Source organism: Rousettus aegyptiacus, unplaced genomic scaffold (genome assembly GCF_014176215.1).
Source record: "Rousettus aegyptiacus isolate mRouAeg1 unplaced genomic scaffold, mRouAeg1.p scaffold_m13_p_10, whole genome shotgun sequence".
NCBI classification, from domain to species: domain Eukaryota; kingdom Metazoa; phylum Chordata; class Mammalia; order Chiroptera; family Pteropodidae; genus Rousettus; species Rousettus aegyptiacus.
In genome coordinates, this window is record NW_023416285.1 from 63,467,844 (window position 1) to 63,492,620 (window position 24,777).

General features: G+C 34.8%; 1 protein-coding gene across 1 annotated transcript in view; it reads left to right on the forward strand.

Annotated features, from left to right (window-relative positions):
• The window catches only part of LOC107509634, a 70,150-nt gene that overhangs the window by 17,338 nt on the left and 28,035 nt on the right, over positions 1–24,777 (forward strand). Inside the window, exons 9-12 of the mRNA XM_016142310.2 lie at positions 1,270–1,344; positions 4,391–4,444; positions 5,495–5,511; positions 5,671–5,821. Coding sequence (XP_015997796.2) covers positions 1,270–1,344; positions 4,391–4,444; positions 5,495–5,511; positions 5,671–5,821 — 297 coding nt within the window. The remainder of the gene's footprint in view (positions 1–1,269; positions 1,345–4,390; positions 4,445–5,494; positions 5,512–5,670; positions 5,822–24,777) is intronic.

Sequence of the window (24,777 nt, forward strand, 5' to 3'; positions counted from 1 at the left end):
AAAAAAAAGAAAAAAAGAACAGCAAATAAGTAAAATGTATTGTTTTAGAAGGTGATTAGTGCAAGGGAAAAATAGATTTATCCAGAGGCATTTTAAGAATTATTTTAAAAGATGATTGTGAAAAATGTAATTAAACCTAAGTAGAAATATCCACTTCTATTCCTAAGATATCCTTATCAATAATTAGGCATTTAAAGTGAGAATTTACTAAGATTAGCCAGATACCAATAACTCAAATTCAGTTCACTTCTAAATTATAGGTTTTAGTAATAGTTTTTCTTTTCGTATGTGTGGATTTAAAAAAAAAATTTAAGCAAGGTGCTTTGGTATTTCAATCTACAATACTTAATAATAATTTGACTATAATATTCTTTCTAAACTTGTGACTCACTATTATGGACCAATTTAAGGAATGAGGAGTATAGTGTATTTTAAACATGTACATGCCTGTGGAAAGAGAACTGTCATCTTAAACTGAGATTTAAATGTTTATCACATTGAATACTCTTACATATGAGGACTTGAAAGTTAGGTGATACTGGCTTTAAAAACCAAATACAAGTCAAATTGTTTAACAGATAACCATTGTATATGGGTTAAAGTAATCCATTTGATAAGGGATTTTAATATTTGTGAGAAGGTTCAGTTCAAGTCATGCCTTTAAAATGAAACTGAAGCAGGTAGCCACATGTCTCAAATGTGCTTTCATTTTCTTCTGCTTGGTAAACATTTTGAGAAAATGTATCTTAGTCTCATTTTTCGCTATCAACAACACATTGTCATTTTTTGTGTCCCCTGTTGTCTTGTTCCATATGTTCAATTTAAAATAAAATGTGTAATTTATAAATGTTACGAGATGTGTGTACAATATAATCTTCCAGATAAACATTTTCGTAATGGAAAACTGATTCTCACAGAGTTGTTTTCATCTATCCCAAATCATTTTGAGTAAGTCTGGAAGCAGACAGCTTTTGGCTTGTCAAGGATGCAGACTGGTGTTTTTCTTCTTGGCAGCCAAATAACGACTTAGGCCCTCATGAAAGTAATAGCAAAGATTCTAGCATAGAGCTATCAGATTTCATTCCTTCTCTTGCCTTATTCGCCAGGGCTCTTTGAAATGCTCACAAGGGGCTTTCTTAGATAACATCTTGTCCTTTTTTATGTGGAACAAGTATAGCGTGTAAATACAAAAACAAATAGGAAACCGTCTTTATGCTCAATGCTGAGAAGCCTTTGTGCTCATCATGTGTGTGTGTTCGTGTCCCTCAGTCGTCTGTTGTGCATCCGTTGCTGCAGCTCGTTCCTCAACTGTATGAGAGAAGAATGAAGAGATTCAAAGTGGACGTATGTAATACAAACTGCATGCTTGCTTTGCCCCTCTGTTGTGGGGCAGCTCTTCTATTAATTCTCAGTTATGTTTTGTAAGCTACCCTTCTTCAGGATAAACCCCACATAAACACCCAGTTTGTCTGAGAGCATCTGTTTACAGACGTTTTCACACTCAGGGAGATAATAATTATTTCCGTTCTCCATCGTACGTCCCTTTTATCTCAAGCTGTGGGCAGTGAGGGAAGCTGGGATTTGATTCTCTTCCAAGGACCATGACCCTCCCAGTGAGGAAACCTATTCTTGGTTTAAGAAAGGACATGGCAGTGTGCCTGGTCATTAGGTGGGAATAGGAGAAAAGATCCAAGATAAATTACTTCCCCTTTCTATACAGGTTTGCAAATAACTGGGATAGCAAGCTTTCTATTCAAGTATTAAAGTGTTAGTAAAAATAAGGCTCATGAAGTAAATATATCAGAAACTAAATGTAGGTATTTTGGTTTTTTCCCTCATAATTAACAAAAATATGGCCCAATATGTTTAAGATGAGTATAGCTATGTTACCACATTTTAAAGCTCAAAATTGTGGAGTTTTTATTGTCATTTAAAAAGAACCTTTTTTCAATGATGAAAGTTTCTAGCTATTATTTTAAAGCAGTGACTTACATTATTGTAATACATTATAGCTTTCAGTCTTACATTATCTCATTTTATTCTTTTGGCAACTCTGTTGGTACTTATACAAATATTGTAATCCTATCAATATTAAAGGAAAAACAATTTAGAACAATTAAAGGTGCATCCTAAGATCATTCTAGTAAGTGAGATTAGAAATTACAACAGTGTCTTCTGACTTTTAGCCTAGGAAAATATTGTTTTTCACTGTGCCATTCTATATATAGCCTAATCTTGGAGACTTCTATTAATGTTAGATTTTTCATTAATTTAAATACTATATTAATTTCATTCTTCTTAATGTACTACCAAAAGTCTTCAAATACTTTAAAAATGCTTACAGTTTAGGCAAATAAGTTCCTCAAAATTTATTTTTATGGTCACTATTTCCTCCCTAAATTCTTCACATTCTTAAACTAACCTTCCATCTAGGGAGATAGTATCTGCTGCCAACCTGAATGAGAAATGTAAGAGGAACTGTAGTAGTGCCTTAAAATTATAGAATTTCCCATATAAAAAAAAAATCAAATCAGTGTCATCAAACTTTCCAGAAGTAATATATACTTTTTGAATTAACTTTTACTTTTTGAAGAGTTTGTTTGATTTAAGAATAGTATAAGATTTCAATTTAAAGATTCAGTTCCTTAAAATATATTGACAAATTATTAGTTTACTATATCACTTCAGGGTCATTATTTATATAACCAAAGCTAACTACTCAGTATGTGGCCAGCTTTGTACTTTGTCTGAACATTCCATCTTCAGTGAGACTCTAATTCCAGACGATTAGCTGGAAAAGTGAACTCTTACTTTGTAGTGCATCCTGTTGGGCAAATGATAACTCCTTAAAGTATTTTGTAGCAAGACATATTTCCTAGGAACCTATAAAAGAAAAAAATGTAAGATGAGTAGAGAAAAAATATAGTAGTATTAGTTTTGCTGGGCCCAAGTCTCCTAATTTAAAAACATTTCAATAGTGAAATATTTTGCATTTTAAAGAAAACAAGTTTTCAGATCATAGTGCATTCTAACACTTTTCTTAACTTTTGCTAGATTTCCTTACTGCTAACCCCACATCTCTTTTAGTCCTACCTCCCAAATTCTTTTATATACTATTCTCTTTCCAATGATAAGATTAAAATGACCTGTATGTTTGTATTTAAAAGTTTTACAGTTTGGCACATTTTAAGTTACTTTTTGTACTGTTTCTTATTTTTCTTAAGTACATAAATGTATAGTTTTTATGTATACACTTTTGAATATTAAAATTTTCATTCTTTTAAGTAACTTTGGGGGATTTACAGTCAGGATTAAAATTAGGTATAAAATATTGGGAATATATTTATTATAAAACAAGGATTTCAGAATTTTAATGATGTCAGAGCCACTCTTAAAATTTAATAATATGATTTTACTTATATTATGGAATAATTGAAAAAGGTCTTGTTGACAAATTTTATAGTGATTGCCATCCTGATACTTTTGTAATAAGTAGTTGTTGAAAATAGAAAGCTATAAGAACTAATTTTATGAAAACCATAAAATACTAAATATTTTTTCCATTAAGTTTAAAGTGAAATGTTTTAAGAAAAGCAACACTTCGAAATATGCCCATTATCTGTAATTGGTTTATTCCTATTTTGTATTTTTTTATTACCATTTCTGTAAATATAATTATATCGAGAAAAATCTTCTGATGTTTCATTAGATAAATATAGTTTGCCAAAGTTGTACCTCAATTACTATTAAAATTCCTATAGAAATGTTGTGTATTTTAGTTCTGATACAATTTTATTTTATATTTTTTCCTGTTCTTGTGTTAGCACATACAATATATTTTTTAGAGAAATTATTTTGTTCTAACAAAATGGTGAAAGGAGATTTTATTTTATTTTTTCTATTTTTTTCAATTACAGTTGGCATACAATATTAGATTCAGGTATACAGCACAGTGATTAGACATTTATATAACTTAAGTGATTATTCCAATAAATCTATTACCCACCTGACATCATACACACTTATTACAATACTACTCACTATATTCTGAAAGGAGATTTTAAATGTAGTTAATTATGAAGTGTCTGTCATTACTCTTTCTACTTATTGATGAATATACATACAACTGATGAACTTCCTGAAAATAAAATCTGTTACATTGATAAGGAAATTATTTTAAAATACCACATTTGATGATACTGCTAGTTGTTGAAAATTCTTCAGGTATAAAGATAAAGATTAGCTATTAATATAAATTATATACTCAAGTCATTGATTTCTTCTTTGTTTAATTATATGTTAAAATAACCTGGAACTTCACCATACTCTCAGGAATTTGTGCATATTTTTACTGTTATTTGATTTGTAATGCTCTCATTTTCTCTTCTAGGAAGAATTCCAAGGTCCTATTGCAAGGCAAAGTCGAAGATACTTTTTATTCAGGGTATGCATATACTGTATTGTTTTTGAAAAAAATCAATTGATACCCAAATTGAAAAATAATTTCATTGTACATTTATTTACATTAACTCATAAGTTTTAGTTAAGTTTTAAAATTGATATTTGACATCAGGTTTTATAGTCTGAGAGTCACTTCTGTCACCACCTTATTGCCTCAATATTATTGCATCTCTGATCTCCTCTCTAATCCACTACTACTGTTTGTAAATACTCCAAATGTCTTCATCTATTTCAGCTTAGTTCCATAACATTTCATGTGCAGGAAGTGAGTATCTTAAAGATGTATAACTACTTAAGTTCTAAGGAATCATTTACTAAATGTTAGATTCAGTAGATGGGAAGATTTATGACTATTTTCAAAAGTTTTTAAAATGAAAGAATTCACTACAATAGAGGCTATAAGTAGATAAAACTTTGTAATCGTATTTAGTATTTTTATGTCCATATTGTCTATGAAATGTGTTTCTTTATAAGTAGCTATACCTTCTAAAATATTTGTATCCCTAATACATTACCAGAGATTTTTCATTCATTTATTCAGCAACTATTTATTGAATTTCTACTGGGTGCTGGATAATGTACCGAAGGCTGGGAATATAAAGCCAGATACAGTTCTATTCTTATGCTTAGTTTACAGACTAACAGAAAATGGATAAATAAATACAAAATACTATGTTAAATGTACCTTCAATCCAGGGGCTATAGTTTCTAAAATAAAGACACTTAACCCAGGCTGGAGAGTAGAGGAGATACAGAGAGGTTTTAAGGGCTGACTTAGAAGAATCAACAGGAAGTAGCCAATGAAATATTAACCTAAGGAATTTCAACTTTATTGTAGAGGCTAAGGAGAGCCATATGGTTAAGATTTGCATTTTGGAAACAAATTCTAACAGTAAATTGTAGAATAGATTGAAAAGAGCAAGACTGCATAGAGGAAGAAATACCACTCATTGAGCTCATTAGGCTGCTTTCTATGAAAATTAACTTCCCTCCTCAGTTACACTGATATATTACCAAATTTGTTATTTTCTAGCCACGCAATGGAAGAAGGTCGGAAGGTTACATTTAAAATGGTATGTGTTTCACAATTCAATTGAGTTTAAAATTTTCTGTTTTTTAAGATATTGACACATTAAACTATACTCAATATATTTCTATTATTTGATTGCATGTGCACATTGCTATTCTGTATAAACACTACAATTATAGGGACTGTGAGGGCTTTAAGGTGAAAAATGCCAGTATTTTAGGGCTAGATTTGTTTACCCAGGTTGTGCGTTCCTCAGACTGTGATGCGATCATTATCATCATAGATTTTGTAGACATTGACCTTTATCATTATGTTGTGCATGTAGTTTATGTAAGAAATTGTGTTGTTATCATGGTAATCAGTGTCCACAATGATGACTCAGAACTTACAGACTGGACTGTTTCTGTCTTCCAAATGACCTATATTCAAAGACTCATAATAACAGCTCTGATTTACCATTTCTAGAGAACTAAGAAAATGTGGGAAGATATGAGAGCATGACTCCTTTGGGATTCCCAGAATTTCAACCTTAATGCTGGACATTAATAGCTATTAAGTGGCCCTACATGTTTAATAAGTATGTTAACTCTAATATCTTATTAGGCTGTGAATTTTAAAATTAAACCCAAATGCAGATTGATAAATCTACACCACAAAAATAAAAGTACATTTGACTATCTTTCTATTATCCTAAATGTAGATTCTATGCTGAACATATTTTTTGTAAATATTATATATATATAATTTATTTCAACCCTTAATACATATTTTGTTTAAGAATTTAAAATTCTTAATATTTTTACTTAGGAACAAAAAATCAAAATGCACTATTTCTAACCAAAATTATACAATAACTAGAAAATGAAAATAATGAAGACACTGAATAGTAAAACTTATGAGACTCTGCCAAAGCCATATTCAATGGAAAATTCAAGGTTTTAAGCATTTTCGAGCAAGAAAAAAATGAGTGAATTAAAGATTTAACTCATAAGTTACAAAAGAACAAGGTGAACTTCAGAAAAGCAAAAGGAAGAAAAGTATAAAGTGAAAGATGAAATTAATGAGTTATAAAATAGTAAAGTAGAAGAATTGGTAAACAAAGCAAGAACTTGACTCTTTGCAGAAAAATTAAATAGTCAAATTAGCCTGCCCTAATCAAGAAAAAAGGGAGAAACCATAAATATATAAAAATACAAGTGAAAAGAAGGAAATTAAAAGAGACATCGATGAAATGAAATTATAAAATAATCTGGAAATCTCTGTGCATGTAATTTGAAAACCTGCATAAAATGCAGATTATTAAATAAAGTATATGCTACCAAAATTTACCTCAGAAAAAAGGAAAAAATCTAAACAGAATAATGGCTATGGTAAAAAATTGAAAGTATTATTCAGAAACTTTCTCCTCAAAAAATCCTACGCCAATAGATTTTGATTTTTTCCAGCTCGGAGAAGAAAGAAAAATCTCAAAATATTTTTATGAACTCAGCCATATATTTTACAAAGCTAATACCAAAACCACACAAAAGTAGCATAAAAAAGGAAACTGAAGTTCAAAGCTATTTACTGTTTCCAAGATTATGGTCTACATAGACTAATTCACTCAGAATTTCATTATATTTTGTCAATAGAGAAACAGTTCTATAATTGTTTTTAATTTGTTTTTGTCATCTGATTATCTGAGGTTTTACTTTGTCCTGATAACTTATATCTACTTAAAGAGTGGTTAGACATATGATAGGATAATTTAATTGCAAATACATAAGGAAAGAAATACATAGGAAATAACTGCAACTTTTAAAATATTCATAAATTTTATTGGCATCAATGAGCTTTAACAAACCACTTTTATATAGTTAAGTACTGTAAAGTTTTCAAAAATACAGACATACAAAGGAAATTTTCCATCAAAGAGAGATTAAATGATAGCTAAAAACGTATAGACTGAAGAAAAGCTGAGAAATACCTCTGATGTCAGTTTCATTATCCGTGACAAAATATTTATGGAAACGTCTATATGCCCACATTATATACACATTCACATTACTCATTTATACTTGAATCTAAATTCGATTTTTTTTTTCTTTTTACAGAATACCAACTATTTCCACAGAAGCAATGTCATGGAATATAAAATATACTGAAGTTATTTTCTTCTCATAAAACAATCCTTGCTAAGTTTAATATGTTTGAGAATCCCAGTGTTGTAAACATTCTCAGTAAAAGTTGGTTGAGATTGTAAATGTTTAATTTTTTGAAACTTTAAAGTGTCTTAAAATGTTTTTTCTTAGTGTTGTAATGATAAAGTGTGTAATAAAGCTGTAAATAATAACGTTTCCTTAGATCTCCGCAGCTTTTGACACTACCGATACACATATTCTTTTATTTTTTTTATTACAAGAACTCAGTAGAGATTTGAGTTTTAATGAGCTATTTTTGTTTATCCTATTTGGATTTTGTCAGTGAAAAAATAACCAGCTCTTATAAATACCAGAATGCCCAATAGCTAAAAATCTTAGAATGTGAATACCAACTAAACCTGTTGGAAGATTTGACCATGATCCACCCAATAGTCCAATATGCAACTTCTGATTTCTATTCTGTAAAATTGATGTCTGATTGCTACAAACATTATAACGGGATAGATTTTTCTACCAACTGGTAGTATCCACTTTATCTTTAAAAAAAAAATTGTTTCACCTTGCAACATCTGAAAGGCAATCAGTCTTGTCCATTATCATAAAGAAAACAGTCTTCCTAGTAAAGGATCATGAATACACTGGGAGAACTTTTTACATCAAATCAGTGATTGTTGGACACAGAATTTACTTCAGATGGTGTCAAGATCATCTCCCTTCAGGTTCCCTCTTGGTTTTTCCTTTTTGACTGCCCCCTCTTGCATAACCAACTACTCCACCAAGCAGGTTGCCAGCTGATTATAGAAGGGTGGCTCTCTGAGTAGATGAAATTAGGTCTTATCTTCTTCAAAGCAGAGTGTCTGACAAGCCTATGTCTTATTAATGTTGACCAATGATTATAGCTTAAATTATGCCTGATATTAACAAATTCTCTGAATTTCATTTCTTCTCAACCTGTATGAAGAACACACAGAAAGAAGGGAGCAGAATAGAACAAAAAGTGCATTCCTATTTTAAAAGAATCTCCCTTGGGCAAGGGAAACAAACAAACAAACAAACAAAAACAAACAGAATTACATCAAACTAAAAAGGTTTTGCACAGCAAAGGAAGCCATCAACAAAACAAAAAGACAACCAACTAATTAGGAGAAGATATTCACTATGATACATCTGATAAGAGGTGAATATCCAAAATATATAAAGAACTCATACAACTCAACAACAAAAAAACAAATAATGCACTTAAAAAATGAGCAGAAGATCTGAACAGAGGAAATACAGATGGCCAACAGACATATGAAAAGATGTTCAAGGTCACTAAATATCAGAGAAATGCAAATTAAAAACATGATGAGATATCACCTCACACCTGTCAGAATGGCTATCATCAATAAATCAAAGAACAACAAGTGTTGGTGACAATGTCGAGAAAAGGGAACCCTCAATACACTGTTGACAAATTGGTACAGCTACTATGGAGGTTTCTCAAAAATTTAAAAATGTATATACCTTTGACCCAGCAATTGCTCTTCTAGGTATTTAGCCAAAGAAAACCAAAACAATGATTCATAAAGATCTGTGCACCCTTATGTTCATGGCAGCACAATTTATAATAGTCAAGATAGGGAAGCAACCTAAATGCCCATCAACAGAAGATTGAATAAAGAAGTTATGATTCTTATATACAATGGAATATTACTCAGCCCTTAACAAAATTAAATCCTACCATTTGCAATGACATAGATGGACCAAGAGGTTATTATGCTGAGTGAAATAAGTCAGGCAGAGAAAGATAAATACCATACGATTTCACTTATATGTGGAATCTAAGGACTAAAAAGAACAAACTAATTGAAAACAGACTCACAAATATAGAGGACAATCTGGTGATGGCCAGAGGGGAGGGGGATTAGGGGGCTGGGAGAAAGGCGTAAAGGATTAAAGGAGTACAAATTAGTAGTTGACAGATGGTCAAGGGAATGGGGAGCACGGCATAGGGAATGCAGTTAGTATTAATATAATGGCTAGGTGTAGAGCCAGTAGAGAGAAAGAGCAATTAGGGGGATCATTCTATAAACTATATAAATGTCTAACTAATGAACTGTATACTTGAAACTAATCATAAAGTAAAATTTTTTAAAAAATGAATTGCCTTGAAAAGATGGGGACTTGAAAGCTGAGAGGACCTCCTGTTCTAAAGCCATAGATGCATAGGGCAACATTAGCTAGTGTTATGCGTAGTAATTCAACTAGCATGAATTTTGTATTGTCAAAATAAGAAAAGGGAGTAGAATATTAATTTATCCAACAGTTCCCAGGGCCTATGAGAAATTCAGAAACTTAGGTGACATATTTTAAGACTCCCAAGGTATTAAAATGAAGAAAAAATACCAAAACGTGGTTACAAAATTTGACATTTTAAAATATTTTACATTTAATGGATTACTATCTTATTCACGAATACAACAAACTGTATAGGCTACTAGAAGTATAGGATAGGCTACTAGAAGTATAGGATTTGCATTAAGTATTAACTGGGCACTACAGATAAACTTGTTCAAATTTAAAATTACATCCTTAAAAACATTTTCCAAATCCTATCAGTATATCTCTGTGACTTGTATATAACCTTATTTGACAATAACATCAAATGTTTTCCCCATGTCCCTGGCAACTCCTAATAAACATCATCTCCTTCAAGGAATCTAACTATCTAGATTTCCTACCTAAAGCCAGAGCTCCTGACGCCTACAGGAAGTGTATTTTTCAGATCAGGGTAGAGAGCCATTTGAGAAACTGATGAAAGCTGGGTCCTTAACTCCGCCCCTCTCCCCCGAACAAAACTGTACACATAAAACAAAATTATGTGTACAATCGGTAGCTGGGATCTAGGTATCCCCTAAAATCCATCCAAATATAGTCAATGGGCTCCAGGTTAAGAATTCCTCCTATGAAACTTTCTCTGCCCAGGATTTTATTTCTCCATGAAGACAAGATTCAGGGATTGAAGGATGTTAGAGGGCTGAGACAACGTGTTGGTTTGGTGGTGGTGGAGGGAAGGGTAGGGGGAATACCAGCATCAGCACCACATAGTGAATAAGAAAGGCACCATTTGGGAAAAATAGCCCAGGATCTGGTGTGTCTGTAACCACAGCCACCTCCTAGGTAAGGCCTCCGCGTTGCCTGGTAACAGCTGCACAGGACGCAGTTGCGTATCCCTGCGTAAGAGGCCCTGGTTCTCTCCCTCCGCTCCCCGTGGGTGGTGGAAACCACTAGGCTTGCGGCGGGATCCCTTCCTGCCTCGTGGAGACGTCAGTTTGGAGTCCTTCGCCAGGTGCCAGACAACACCGGCTGATGAGAGTTGAGGCTGAAAATGCAGGTGGGAGATGTGGCCACAGGTGACTTTGGGGCACCCAGCTGGGCCTGAGGCTGAGAACTAACTGGGTGATCAGTGGGGTCCCCAGCTGGGCCTGAGGCTGAGAACCAATTGGGAGGGTGGCCCACAGGGATTGGAGTCTAACAAGTCTTTTTGGTAAGAGCTAAATTTTGCCAGCGTCTCAAGATTTGAGGGAAAGCCAGATTAACTAGAGGAGAATGCTGTTTTTTCAATACTCAAGACTTGAGTATGTTGCAGGATGAATCGTTAGGAGTTGTTTGGAATTGTGTTTCACACCTTCTTGGAAATCTTACTGCTGCACTATTTCTCACTTAATAAATAAGCAAGCAATTTTAGCTCAAGTGTATTAAAGTCTCCTGTCCCACTACCTTAAAAAAAGTCATAATGGAAACCTTGGTAGCTGCATTTATCATGAGAAAGACCACCTGTCCCTGAAGTTTCTCCTACCTGATTGCAAAAGCTCTATTAGCCTTCCATTTATTCCTTGAAGGCTGCTAATGTGCCTAAACCTTCCTTATTAATCAGAAGCCTGTACTTTAGTTTCTTTACCAGAGTGAAATGCTCATTTTCTGATTTATAGAAACAGCTTTTTCCCACTTGCTTCCCTCAATTAAGGCCACTGTAGTTTTTCTTGGTTTACATATTTAATTTTGGTATTCATAATACTGTGTTTTTTATTAGGATGTTTTGAACATAAACTACATATAATTTTTAATGGGTAGTTATTTCGTGTTAATAAATTCCTAGCAAATACATTTTATCCAGTGTATGAACACTTTTCTATACACTACAGCGAATGATCTGAAAGGAAATCAGGAAAACAAGTCCATGTATGATTATATCAAAAAGAATAAAATACTTAGGAATGAATGTGACCAAGGCTACCCTGTACACTGAAAACTATAAAACACTGCTGAAATTAAAATAGACATAAGTAGGAAAACATCGTACCTTTGTAGATGGGAAGACTTAATATTGTTAAGATGTTAATACTTCTCAAAGCAATCTAAACATTTCATGTAATCCCTATCAGAATCCTAATGATATTTTTTGGTAAAAATAGAAAAACTTATCCTAAAATTCACATGAAATCTTAAGAGACCCAAAACAGTCTTGAAAAAAATGAACAAAGTTGGAGGGCTCACACTTTCTGATTTCTATAAAGTTACAGTAATCAAAACAGTTTGTTACTGGCAGGAAGACATACAGAGTGGGATAGAAAAAAAAAAAAGCTCAGAAAAACACTCATGTATACAGTCAAATGATTTTCAATATGGGTGCCAAGACCATTCAAGTGAAAAGAGACTGTTTTGACAAATGGTGTTGGAAAAACTGGATATCCACATGCAAAAGTATGAAGTTGGATTCCTAACTCATATTAAAAACAAATATTAACTGAAAAGGATCAAAGACCTAGAAGTGAAAACTAAAATTATAAAACATGTGGAAGAAAACGTAAGAGGAAGCTGCCATCACACTGGATGAGCAATTATTACTTGGATATGAACACAGGCAACAAAAGAAAAAAATAGATGAACTAGACTTCATCAACATTTAAACTTTTATACATTCAAGGATGCTATCAACAGAATGAAAATGCAAACCGCAGAATGGGAGAAAATATTGTCAAATTATATATTTGATTAAAAAAATAATATCCAGAATACATAAAAGATTCCCCAAATTCAACACCAAAAAGACAAGGAAAAGAAGCACATAAAAAGATTTGTACATCTGTCATTAGGGAAATGCAAATTAAAACAAGACAACTAACACCTATTAGAATGACCAAAATCTGGAACACTAACAATACCAAATGCTGGTGAGAATTCGGAAGCAATAGGAACTCTCATTCATTGCTGGTGGGAATGCAAAATGGGACAGCCTTTGGAAGACACTGTGGAGGTTTCTATAAAACTTAAAATATTCTTACCATTTGATCCAGTAATCACACCCCTTGGTATTAACCCAAAGGAGATGCAAACTTAAATGTCCGGACAAAAATCTGCACATGGGTGTTTATAGCAGGTTTATTCATCATTGCTAAAACCTGGAAGCAACTAAGATGTCCTTTAGTAAAAGAATGGGTAAATAAACTAGTACATCCAGATACTAGAATATTATTCAATGCCAAAACAAACCAAACAAAAAACAAACAACAACAACAAAAACACAAATGCATATTACTAATCAAAAGAAGCCAATCTGAGAAGGATGCATACTGTATGATCCCAACTAAATGCCATTCTGGATAAGGCAAATCTATGGAGCCAGTGAAAAGGTCCTGGTTGCCAGGGGTTGGGCAGGGGAGGAATGACTAGGTGAAGCACAGAGGATTTTTAGGCAGTGAAAACACACTGGATATCATAATGATGGATACATGTCACCATGCATTTTTGTCCAAACCCATAGAATGTACACCAAGAGTGAACTGTAATGTACACTATGGACTTTGGGGTAATTGTGATGTGTCACTGTAGGTTCATCAGTTGTAACAAATATGTCATTCTGGTGGATGTTGATAATGGGAGAAACCATGCATGTGTGGGGATAGAAGGTTTATGGGAAATCTCTGTACCCTCCCCTCGATTTTGCTGTGAATCTAACAGCGCCCTAAAAAATTAAATCTTAATTTGAAAATTTAGAAATAGAACATAAAAAGTGGGCAAAGAACTTGAATAGACATCTCCCCAAAGAGGATATACGAATGGCCAATATGGACATAAAAAGATGCTCGGAAAACATGGCAGTGTGAGAGTTGTCCTCAGATCTCTCCCCTTGAAACAACAATATGCTGAACATCTAAAACTGAACAAAAAACATCCAAACTGCACACCAGCATGTTTGAGTGTGGGATCTGTGCATAAGAATTACTGCAGGTCAGATCCCTGGGTGTTGGGCTGTGGACTGAGACAAATAAAAAAAGCTGCCTCTTGCAGCTGCTGGAGCTCCTTGCAGGAGGGGAAGAGGCAAAGGTGTGGTGACTTCCTTGATCAGCCTGCCTGGAAGTGCTGGAACTTTTCTATGCAGTCAGCAGCAGGGCTCAGTCATTAAGGCAGAAAGAAGAGAAGTGGGATGGGACAGCAAAAAAAAAAAAAACAGTTGATTTTTACTGTCCCCAGTTGAAAAACCCCAACCCCCAACCCAGAGGGCCCCTCCCCACATATCCTCTGAGACTGAGCACACGGAGCCCTAAGGAAATCTGAGCAAATGCTTACCACAACTGTTGCTAACACTGACAGGGACTGAAACTGAGAGTAGCGAGTGTGATTAAAATCTACAAGAAAATAAAAGACATTAGGCCTTACATAAAGCAGAGATCCAAGAGGCTTACATGCCACCTACTTGAAACCAAAAGAAAAATGCCTTCTTTATAGTAGGGTAAAGAGACACCTTTATAAAATAAATCTTTTTTTCTGGAACAACAGAAGAATACACTGCCATTAATGCCCAGGAAGAGAAATAGTCCATTAAACACCATGAACAACAAAGGTGACAAGGCATCTCAGAAAAGAAAGAGAAAAATCTCCAGAAAATGAGCTCACGGACATAGAAATGTGCGACTTAAGTGACAGAGAATTCAGGATGGTACTTCTGAAAAACTCAGTGAATTCCGAAAAGAGTCATATATACAATTTCAGGATGTGGTTCCACAGTGTAGCAGTTAGCACATCTGCTTTACACGCAGAAGGTCCTGGGTTTGTGCCCCAGTGGAGCAATGGTCCATCATCTCAGAAGCTAAGCAGGGTCAGGCCTGGTTAGTACTTGGATGAGAGACCACCTGGAAAGACCAGGTGCTGCAGGCATTAATAATAATAATAATAATAATAATAATAATAATAAAACAATTTCAGAAATTGCAAAAACAGCTAGCTGAGCAGAGCAAGGAGATTGAAACCCTCAAGAAGAACAGATCTTCTGGAGTTGAAGAACACACTGCAAGAGTTGAAAAATGAAATAGCAAGCCTGAGAAATAGAGTCAACCAAATGGAGAAAAGGATCGGTGATATCGAAGACAGAAATCTAGAAATAAATCAGAAGGAAGAAGAGAGAAACCAAAGAATGAAAAATAATGAAAGAGAAATACAAGAACTAGCTGATACTATCAGGAGAGGAAACATAAGAATAATGGGTATTACTGAGGACGAGAAAAAGGAGCAGGGACTAGAAAGCATATTCAGACGAACGGTGGAGGAGAATTTTTCAAATCTAAGGAATGAGCTGGAACTTGGAATTCAAGAAGTCAACAGAACACCCAATTATCTCAACCCTAAAAGGCCTTCACCAAGACACATTGTATTAAAGTTATCAAAAATCAGTGACAAAGATAGAATTCTCAGGGCAGCCAGGGAGAAGAAAATGGTAATGTATAAAGGAAAACCCATTAGATTATCGTCGGACTTCTCAGTGCAGACCTTACAAGCCAGAAAGGAAAGAAATCAAATATTTAAATTATTAAGTGAAAGGAACTACCAGCCTAGAATAATGTATCCAACTAAGCTCTCATTTAGATATGAAAGAGAAATTAAGACCTTTTCAGACATACAAAAATTGAGGGACTTCTCCACTATGAGGCTTGCACTATAGGAAATTCTGAAAGGGGTCAGCTCACTTAAAACAAAATAACAACAAAAATAAAATATATAATTAGGAGTAAAGTGACTGTCAGGCAAACAGAAGCAGAGAAGTGCAACCCTTGCAAAGAACAGGGCATTATAAGCTTAAATAATGAGAAGAGAATTGCTACAGCAAGATAGTAATGAACATTCGGCATACACAGAAACAAATTGAGACAACAATGACTGAAAAGGGGAGGATTCAAAGATCCAAATTCGCAAAGGGGAGAGGAGATAAGACACGCACAGAAGAAAATGGTAACCACACACCATAGAGTCAGAACTGAAGCATATAACATAAAACAAGAAGGACTAGAGGCAAAACACACAAAAGCCAACTGAAATAAAGAAAACGGAAACACAAGGACAAGGAAGAAATGGAAACACCGAGCTACCAGAAAACAAAAGATAAAATGGCTATAAGAAGATCTCATATTTCAATAATCACCCTAAATGAAAATGAACTGAACTCGCCAATAAAAAGGCACAGAGTTGCAGAATGAATCAAAAAACAAAACTCAAATATATGCTGCCTCCGGTAGACACATCTCAGTTCCAAAAACAAATACAGACTCAAAGTGAAAGGGTGGAAAACGATATTTCAAGCAAATGGCATTCAGAGAAAAGCGGGAGTAGCAGTACTAACATCGGACAAAATAGACTTCGAAATAAAAAATGTAAAGAAAGATACTGAGGGACACTTCATAAAGATAAAGAAAATCATGCACCAAGAAGACATAACACTTATTAATATCTATGCTCCCAATTAGGGAGCCCCGAAATATGTAAAGCAATTACTAAAGAACTAAAGGGAGAAACAGACCAAAACACTATCATAGTAGGGGACCTAAATACCCCACTGTTGGATATGGACAGATCATCCAAACAGAAAATCAATAAGGAAATAACATCCTTAAATGACACAATAGACCAACTGGACATGATTGACATATACAGAGCCTTTGATCCTCAAACAGCTGCTTAAACATTCTTCTCTAGTACACATGGAACATTCTCAAGAGTCGAGCACATACTGGGACACAGAGATAGCTTCAAAAATATGAAGGTTGAAATCATACCAATCATATTCTCTGATCATAATGCTTCGAAACTAGAAATCAACTGCAAAAAGAAAGCAGGAAGAACCATAAATACATGGAGATTAAACAACATGCTACTGAAGAATAACTAGGTCAGAAAAGAAATAAAAAGAGATCAAGATACATAGAAATGAATGATAATGACAGTACAGCATAGCGAAACTTTTGAGATATGGCAAAAGCAGTCATAAGAGGATATGATGTGAACTTTTTTTCTCCAAAAACAAGAATGAGCCCAAATAAACAACCTAACACTTCATCTTAAAAGAAAAACAGAAAAGGAAGAACAAATGAGGACTAAAATCAGCAGAAGGAAAGAAATAATCAAAATTAGAGCAGAAATAAATGAAATTGAAAATAAAAAAAATAGAAAAAATTAATACAACAAAGAGCTGGTTCTTTGAGAAGTTTAATAAAATTGACAACCCCCTGGCTAGACTCAATAAAGAAAAAAGAAAAAAGACACAAATAAACAAAATCAGGGATGAAAGAGGGGAAATTATGACTGACATCACAGAAATACAAAGGATCATGCAAGAATACTATGAAAAAGTATATAACACCAAATTTAATAACCTAGAAGAAATGGACCAGTACTTAGAAAAATACAACCTTCCTAGACTGAATCAAGAAGATCCAGAAAATCTAAATAGACTGATCAGCATTATGGAAATTGAAACAATCATCAAAAACCTACCAAGAAGTAAAAGTCCAGGACCAGATGGCTTCACCAGTGAATTGTATCAAACATTCAAAGAAGATTTAATACCTATTCTCCTCAAACTCTTCTCAATAATTGAAGAGTAGGCAATACTTCTCAAATCATTTTATAAGGCCAATATTACTCTAATATCAAAACCTTGTAAAGATAACACACACACACACACACACACACACACACACACACTACAGACCAATATCTCTCATGAACACAGATGCAAAAATCCTAAATAAGATATTAGCAAACCGAATACAGCAACATAGTAAAAAGATTATACACCATGATCAAGTGGCCTTCATCCCAGGGGCACAGGAATGGTTCAATATACACAAATCAATTAATGTGATATACTACATAAACAAATTAAAAAATAAGAATCATATGATCACATCAATAGATGCAGAAAAAGCCTTTAAGAAGATACAGTATCCATTTATGATTAAAACACTTAACAAAATTGGTACAGAAGGAAAGTATCTTAAAATAATAAAGGCCATATATGACAAACACTCAGCCAACATTATACTTAATAGTGAAAAACTAAAAACCTTCCCTTTAAGATCAAGAACAGGGCAAGGCTCTCCACTATCACCACTGCAATTCAATATAACATGGGAGGTCCTAGCAAGTGCAATCAGGCAAGAGAAAGGTATAAAAGACATAAAAATAGGAAACAAAGAAATTAAAATGTCACCATTTGCAGATGACATGAATTGCTATATAGAAAACCCTAAAGACTCCACAAGAACACTACTAGAAACAATAAGCAAATACAGTAAAATCTCTGGGTACAAAAATCAATGTTCAAAAATCCAGAGTTCCTATACTCTAATAATGAAGTATCAGAAAAAGAAGTGGAAAAAATAATTCCTTTTGCAATTGCAACAAAAAGAGGAATAAATCTAATGAAACATGTGAAGGACCTATATACTGAAAACTATGACTGTATTAAAAGAAATTGAAGAAGATACAAAGAAATGGAAAGATATTCCGTGTTCTTGGATTGGAGGAATCAACATAGTTACAATGACCACATTACCTAAAGCATTACACAGATTTAATGCAATGTCAATTTTTTAAAAAATAGAACAAAAAATCATCAGATTTGTATGGAAGCACAAAAGACTCCAAATTGCCAAAGCCATCCTGGGAAAAAAGAACGAGGCTGGAGGCATCATTCTGCCCAACTTCAGATTATAATACAAAGTGACAGTAATCAAAACAGCATGGAATTGGCAGAAAAACAGACACATGGACCTGTGAAACAAAATTGAGAGACCATAAATAAACCCATATTTATATGGGCAAATAATTTTTGGCAAAAAAGCCAAAAACATACAGTGGAGAAAGGAAAGCCTCTTCAATAAATGGTGCTGGGAAAACTGGAAAGCCACCTGCAAAAAAATGAAACTAGACTGTTTTCTATCACCACACACCAAAGTTAACTCATAAAATGGATTAAGGACCTGAATATAAAACCTGAAATGATAAAATGCATAGAGGAAAACATAGGAACAAAACTCAAGGACCTTAGACTTAAAAAGGATTTTGTGAATTTGACCTCAAAGGCAAGGGAAGTAAGGGCAAAAATAAATAAATGGCACTACATCAAACTAAAAAGCTTCTGCTCAGCAAAAGAAATCATCAACAAGGTGAAGAGACAGCTATCTCAATGGGAAAATATATTTATGAGCAACGTCTCCAATAAGGGCCTAATATCCAAAAAACTCACACGATTCAATAACAAGAGAAAAACAAACGATCCAATCAAAAAATGGGCAAAGGGCCTGAACAGTCACATCTCCCTAGACAACATACAGATGGCCTACGAACATGTGAAAAGATGCTCAACATCGCTAGCTATTAGGGAAATGCAAATCAAAACACTAAGATACCATCTCACACTGGTCAGAATGGCTATAATCAGCAGGGCAAGTAATAAGAAATGTTGGAGAGGATGCGGAGAAAAAGGAACCCTCATATACTGCTGACGGGACTGCACATTGGTACGACACTATGAAAAGCGGTATGGAAGTTCCTCAAAAAACTAAGAATTGATCTACCATATGATCCAGCAATCCCTCTACTGGATATTTACCCCAAAGACTTGAAAACTCATATCTGAAAAGATATTTGCACACCGATATTCACAGCAAAATTGTTCACAGTGGCTAGGAAATGGAAGCAACCGAAGCGTCCTACGATAGATGATTGGCTAAAGAAGCTGTGGCACATATATACAGTGGAATATTACTCAGCCATAAGAAGAGATGAAATACTGTCATTAGCAACAGCATGGGTGGACCTCGAGAAAATCCTGTTAAGCGAAATAAGCCAGACAGAAAAGGTTGAAAATCACATGATATCACATATGTGGGATATAAACCTAAAAGCGACCAATGAACAAGACAATGGACAATGGACTAGTGAATGCCAGAGGATACGAGGTGTGGGAGGAGGGGAGAGGTAGTCGGGGTAAAGGAGGTCAAATATAGGGAGGTAGGGGGAGAGTGAAGTGGGCAAATGGGATCAAATATATGATAGCTGAAGGAAACTGGACTTTGGGTGGTAACCACACAATAGAATATATAGATGTCAAATTATAATGTACACCTGAAAATTATATAATTGTATTAAACAATGTTACCCCAAATAATTAATTTAAAAATCATTTGAAAAAGAAAGTGAAAGGCATACTAAATATGGAACCACAAAATAATGTTAAAATAAAGTTTGAATTTCAATTTTTTGGTTTATTTTAAATAAATAACTATTCATGAAAAAAAAGATGCTCAAAATCATTAATCATTAGAGAACTACAATTCCAAACCAGAATGAGAGTTTTCTAGTCCAGATGGCAGAGTAGGTAAATGCTGTGCTTGCCTCCTCTCACAACCACATCAAAATTACAACTTACCTACAGAACAACCATCATTGAAAATTGCCTTAAGTCTAGCTGAACAAAAGTCCTACAACTAAAATATACATACATAAGCTACCTCAAGACCAGTCAGAGTGGCAGAGATGCAGAATATGCTGGCCCCCATACACACATGTGGCATTAAAATCAAAAAGAATATCTTAGCAGGAGAGGTCTTTCCAGTGGAGCAAGTGGTTCCAGCTCCATATCAGGGTCCTCAGCTCAGGGTTTCAGTGCCTGGAAGAGAAGTCCCCATAATTTCTGGCTTTGAAAACCAGTGGATATTGTGGCTAAGTGAGACAGAGGGTGGCTGGAGTTCAGGGCATTTCTCTTAAAGAGCCCGTGTGCAGACTTACTTGCTGATGGACTCATTCTCACCTATCTCTAGCTTGAAAGGCGCCAGGGACATATGGGGAGGAACTAAATTGTTTGGCTTCAGGGCAAGGGCTAAAGGGGCAGCTTTTTCTCAGATAGAAGTGCTGGCAGAATCCAACGAGCCCTACCCTCTCCCAGCCTGCAGACACAGGTGGCTGCCATGTCTGAGTCTCCATCAACCTGGCTAACACCGGTCACCCCACCCTGGTGATTCCCTGAGACCCTGCCCCACCCAAATGGCAGGCCCACCCAAGCCACTTCTAGTGGCTTTTCCATATCAATGGCCTGTTTTGGCTCTTAATGTAGACTTCCCTAAAATCTCTCAAAGGTTTACAAAACCCAAACAAATAACATCTGACCTCGGCATGCCCCATATCTCTTGTTGAGCAGCCCCAATCCCCCATGTCTCAGCTTTTCGAGGTACCTCAGACCCAGCACAGGCGATGGCCATCTGCAGATTGCTTGGTGACTTGTGCCAGCTGGTCCCAAGCAGGGACAGGTTGCAGCTTAACTTGGCTTGTTGCAAGTCCCTTCCCAGGAGGCTCTTGGTCTGGCATGCCTGGTGGCCAGCTTTGGACTAAGCCAGAGCACTCTCTGGGGCTGCATCTGAGGACAGCACACCTAAAGGGCAGACTAGGCAGGCACCAGAGCCTTGCTAAAATGAATCTTGCTCTGTAGGGTAAGCCCCTGCACCACAGCTCTTCCACTGTAGTCACCAGTCCTCAGAATCAATCAGCCTGATGAGGCAATCTCTCATATTGACATGCAAACAGCAACCAAGGCTCAACTACAACAGGAGTGCACACACAACCTATACAAGGGACACGCTTGGAGCACCGGGTTCAGGTGACCATGGAGATTGTGACCCTTGGCCCCATAGTGGCCCTACATAAGGCCATTCTATTGAGACTAGGAGACATAGCAGTCCTACCTAATACATAGAAACAAACAAAAGGAGACAGCCAAAATGGGGAGACAAGTAAACATGTCCAAATGAAAGAACAGAACAAAGCTCCAGAAAAAGAACCAAACAAATGGAGATGAGCAGAATTCAAAACATTAATTATAAGGATGCTCAATTACCTAATGGGAAGAACAGATGAACTCAGTGATAACTTTAACAAAGAGATAAAAACATAAAAATGTAGATAGAAAGCATAAAAAGAACTAGTCAAATGAAGAATACAATAATTGAAATGAATGCATTAGAGGAAATCAACAGTAGATTAGATGAAGCAGAGGATCAAATCAGAGATTTGGAAGATAAGGAAATTTGGAGGATAAAGAAGATAAGGTTTCGGAAAACACCCAATCAGAACAGCAAAGAGGAAAAAGAATCCAAAAAAAAAGCATAGTTTAAGTGGCCTGTGGGACAACATCAGAGGTACCAACATTTGCATCGTAGGTATACCAGAAGGAGTAGAGAGCGAGCAAGGAATTGAAAACTTATGTTAAGAAATAATGACTGAAAACTTCCCTTACCTGGTGAAGAAAATACATACAACCCCAGGAAGTGCAGAGAGTCCCAAACTGGATGAACCCAGAGTCCCACCAAAGCACATGAAAATTAAAATGCCAAAGGTTATAGACAAAGACAGAGTCTTAAAAGCAATAATAGAAAAGCAATTAGTTACTACAAGGGACCTCCAGTAAGAGTGTCAGCTGATTACTCAACAGAAACTTTTCAGGCCAGAAAGGATTGGCATGAAATATTCAAAGTGATGAAATGCAAGGACCTACAACCAAGATTATTTTACCCAGAAAAGCTATCATTTAGAATCGAAGGACAGATAGATTCCCAGACAAGAAAAAGCTAGAGTTCATCACCATTCCCAGTATTATATGAAATGTTAGAGAGATATTTCATCTTTAAGAAGAAGAAAAATAAATTTAAAAAAAGATAAAAATATGACTTTTCAGTCAATGGTGGACTGCATATACAATGGTGGTTCCATAAGATTATAATGGAGCTGAATTCCCTGTAAGAAATAGAAATATACATGGTTCAGAAGAATTTTTTTTTTTCTCTGATGGGAGCAATATCTGTGGGGCTTGGCAATAGAGTCCCACTCACTCATAGCGCCTCGATTTTGAATGTGCAGATTACATCCCAATCAGTCAGCCACTGACCTGTGTCTGAAGAGTACATTGCTATAAATTCTTTGTTGAGGAACTAAGATCCTGTACAAGGACACAGGTCCATAGGAGCTACCTTAAGTATTAAGTGCCACGGCCACTTTAGTAAAAGCTTTCTGTGATAGTGTGGAGCTGGCCTGTCGCTATACTTTGGAAATATTTTCAGGTTGTTATGATATACAGCATAGGTAAGTTTCATTTCTTCCAACAATTCAGTCAATGCCAGAAAGAACCCTTTGTGCCAGATGGAATCAATAGAACCAAAATCAAATTTCCAAAGGTGAAATACTGAGTCCTCAGTTCTACATCTTCTCTATGTTAAACACCCTCTTTTTTTCTTCTCTCTTTCTTTTATGAATACCACAGAGTTCCTTAATTTGACCACTGCTCCAAATAGCCAAAACTACATTGCCGTAATAACCCCTTGTTCCTTTATCTCTCCATTTTGATTTCTTATTCCTGCTGTTCCTCAAGCCACTATTCACTCTCTCTTGACAGTCACTATTATGCTATTCTACACCTTACTCAGCCAGTTTCTCCTCACCATTTCCAGTTGATCCAGTCCACATCCCTGCTCATGAATCGGCACTGAGAACTTTAGTGCTCTGTTTCTGACTCTGTTGGAAAGAAACATAGGGGGCTTTGTGAGACAGTGTTTATGAAGTCAACAGTAGTGTTCAGTAATGTCCTAGGCCTTCATATTCACTCACAACTCCCTTACTTACTCAACTCAGAACTTCCAGTCCTGCAAGTTCCATTCATGATAAATGCCCTATATAGGCACTATTTTTTACTATATAATAGTATTTTATACTTCTTAAAAAATCTTCTATACTTATTTTTTCTGTACTTATTTTATGTTTAGATATGTTTAGATACACAAATACTCACCATTGTGTTACAACTGCATACAGTATTCAGTATAGTAAAAAATGCTATACAGGTTTGCAGCCTAGGAGCAATAGAGTATACCTAAAGCCTAGGTGTGTAGTAGGCTGTACCATCTAAGTCTGTGTTAGTATACTCTGATGTTCACACAGTGATGAAATCACCTAGAGACACAGTTTTCAGAACATATCCTTTTGTTAAGTGATGCATGATCATATACTAGGCAAGATTCCCATATTTTATATAAAATAGTAGAGTATAAAATCTAGGTAGACTGAAATAAGTTAAAGATAACCATGTAATTTCTGGAATAAGCATTAAAATATTAATGCAATGATATATACTTAAAAAGCCAGTTGGAAAAAAAAATGGAATCCTAGAAAATATTTAATTAACCAAAAGAAGGTGAGAAAGGAACAGAAAAACAAAAAAGTAAATGAAACTAATAAAAAAAAAACCCAGAAAATAGTAGTTCTAAATCTAACATTAACAATTACATTAAATGTAAATGTTCTAAACACTTCAATTAATAAGTAGACATTGTCAGAACAGATTAAAAAAAAAAAGCAAGAGGCAACTACGTAATGATAAAAGTGAAACACTTTACCATTTACAGATGGGTTGGAAATAAAAGGATTGAAAAGCTGTTATTTAAATGGTAGCTAGGCATAAAGTAGAGAAACTACATTAGTACCAAATTAAATAGACATCAAAATGAAAATTACTACTAGAAACAAAAAAAGACATTTTAAAATGATAGGAGAAATTCATAAGGAAGAAATCACAAATATTACTGTATTTGCATAATAATACAGCTTCAAACACATAAAGCAAAAACTGACAGAATTCAAGGGAGAAATAGGCAAATTCACAATCATAATTTCAGATTTTAACACCCCTCCTCTAATACTTGATAGAGCAACAAGATACAAAAATTTCTAACAAAATAGAGGATATAAACAAACCTATCAACCATCCATTGATTTGAAGAGAAA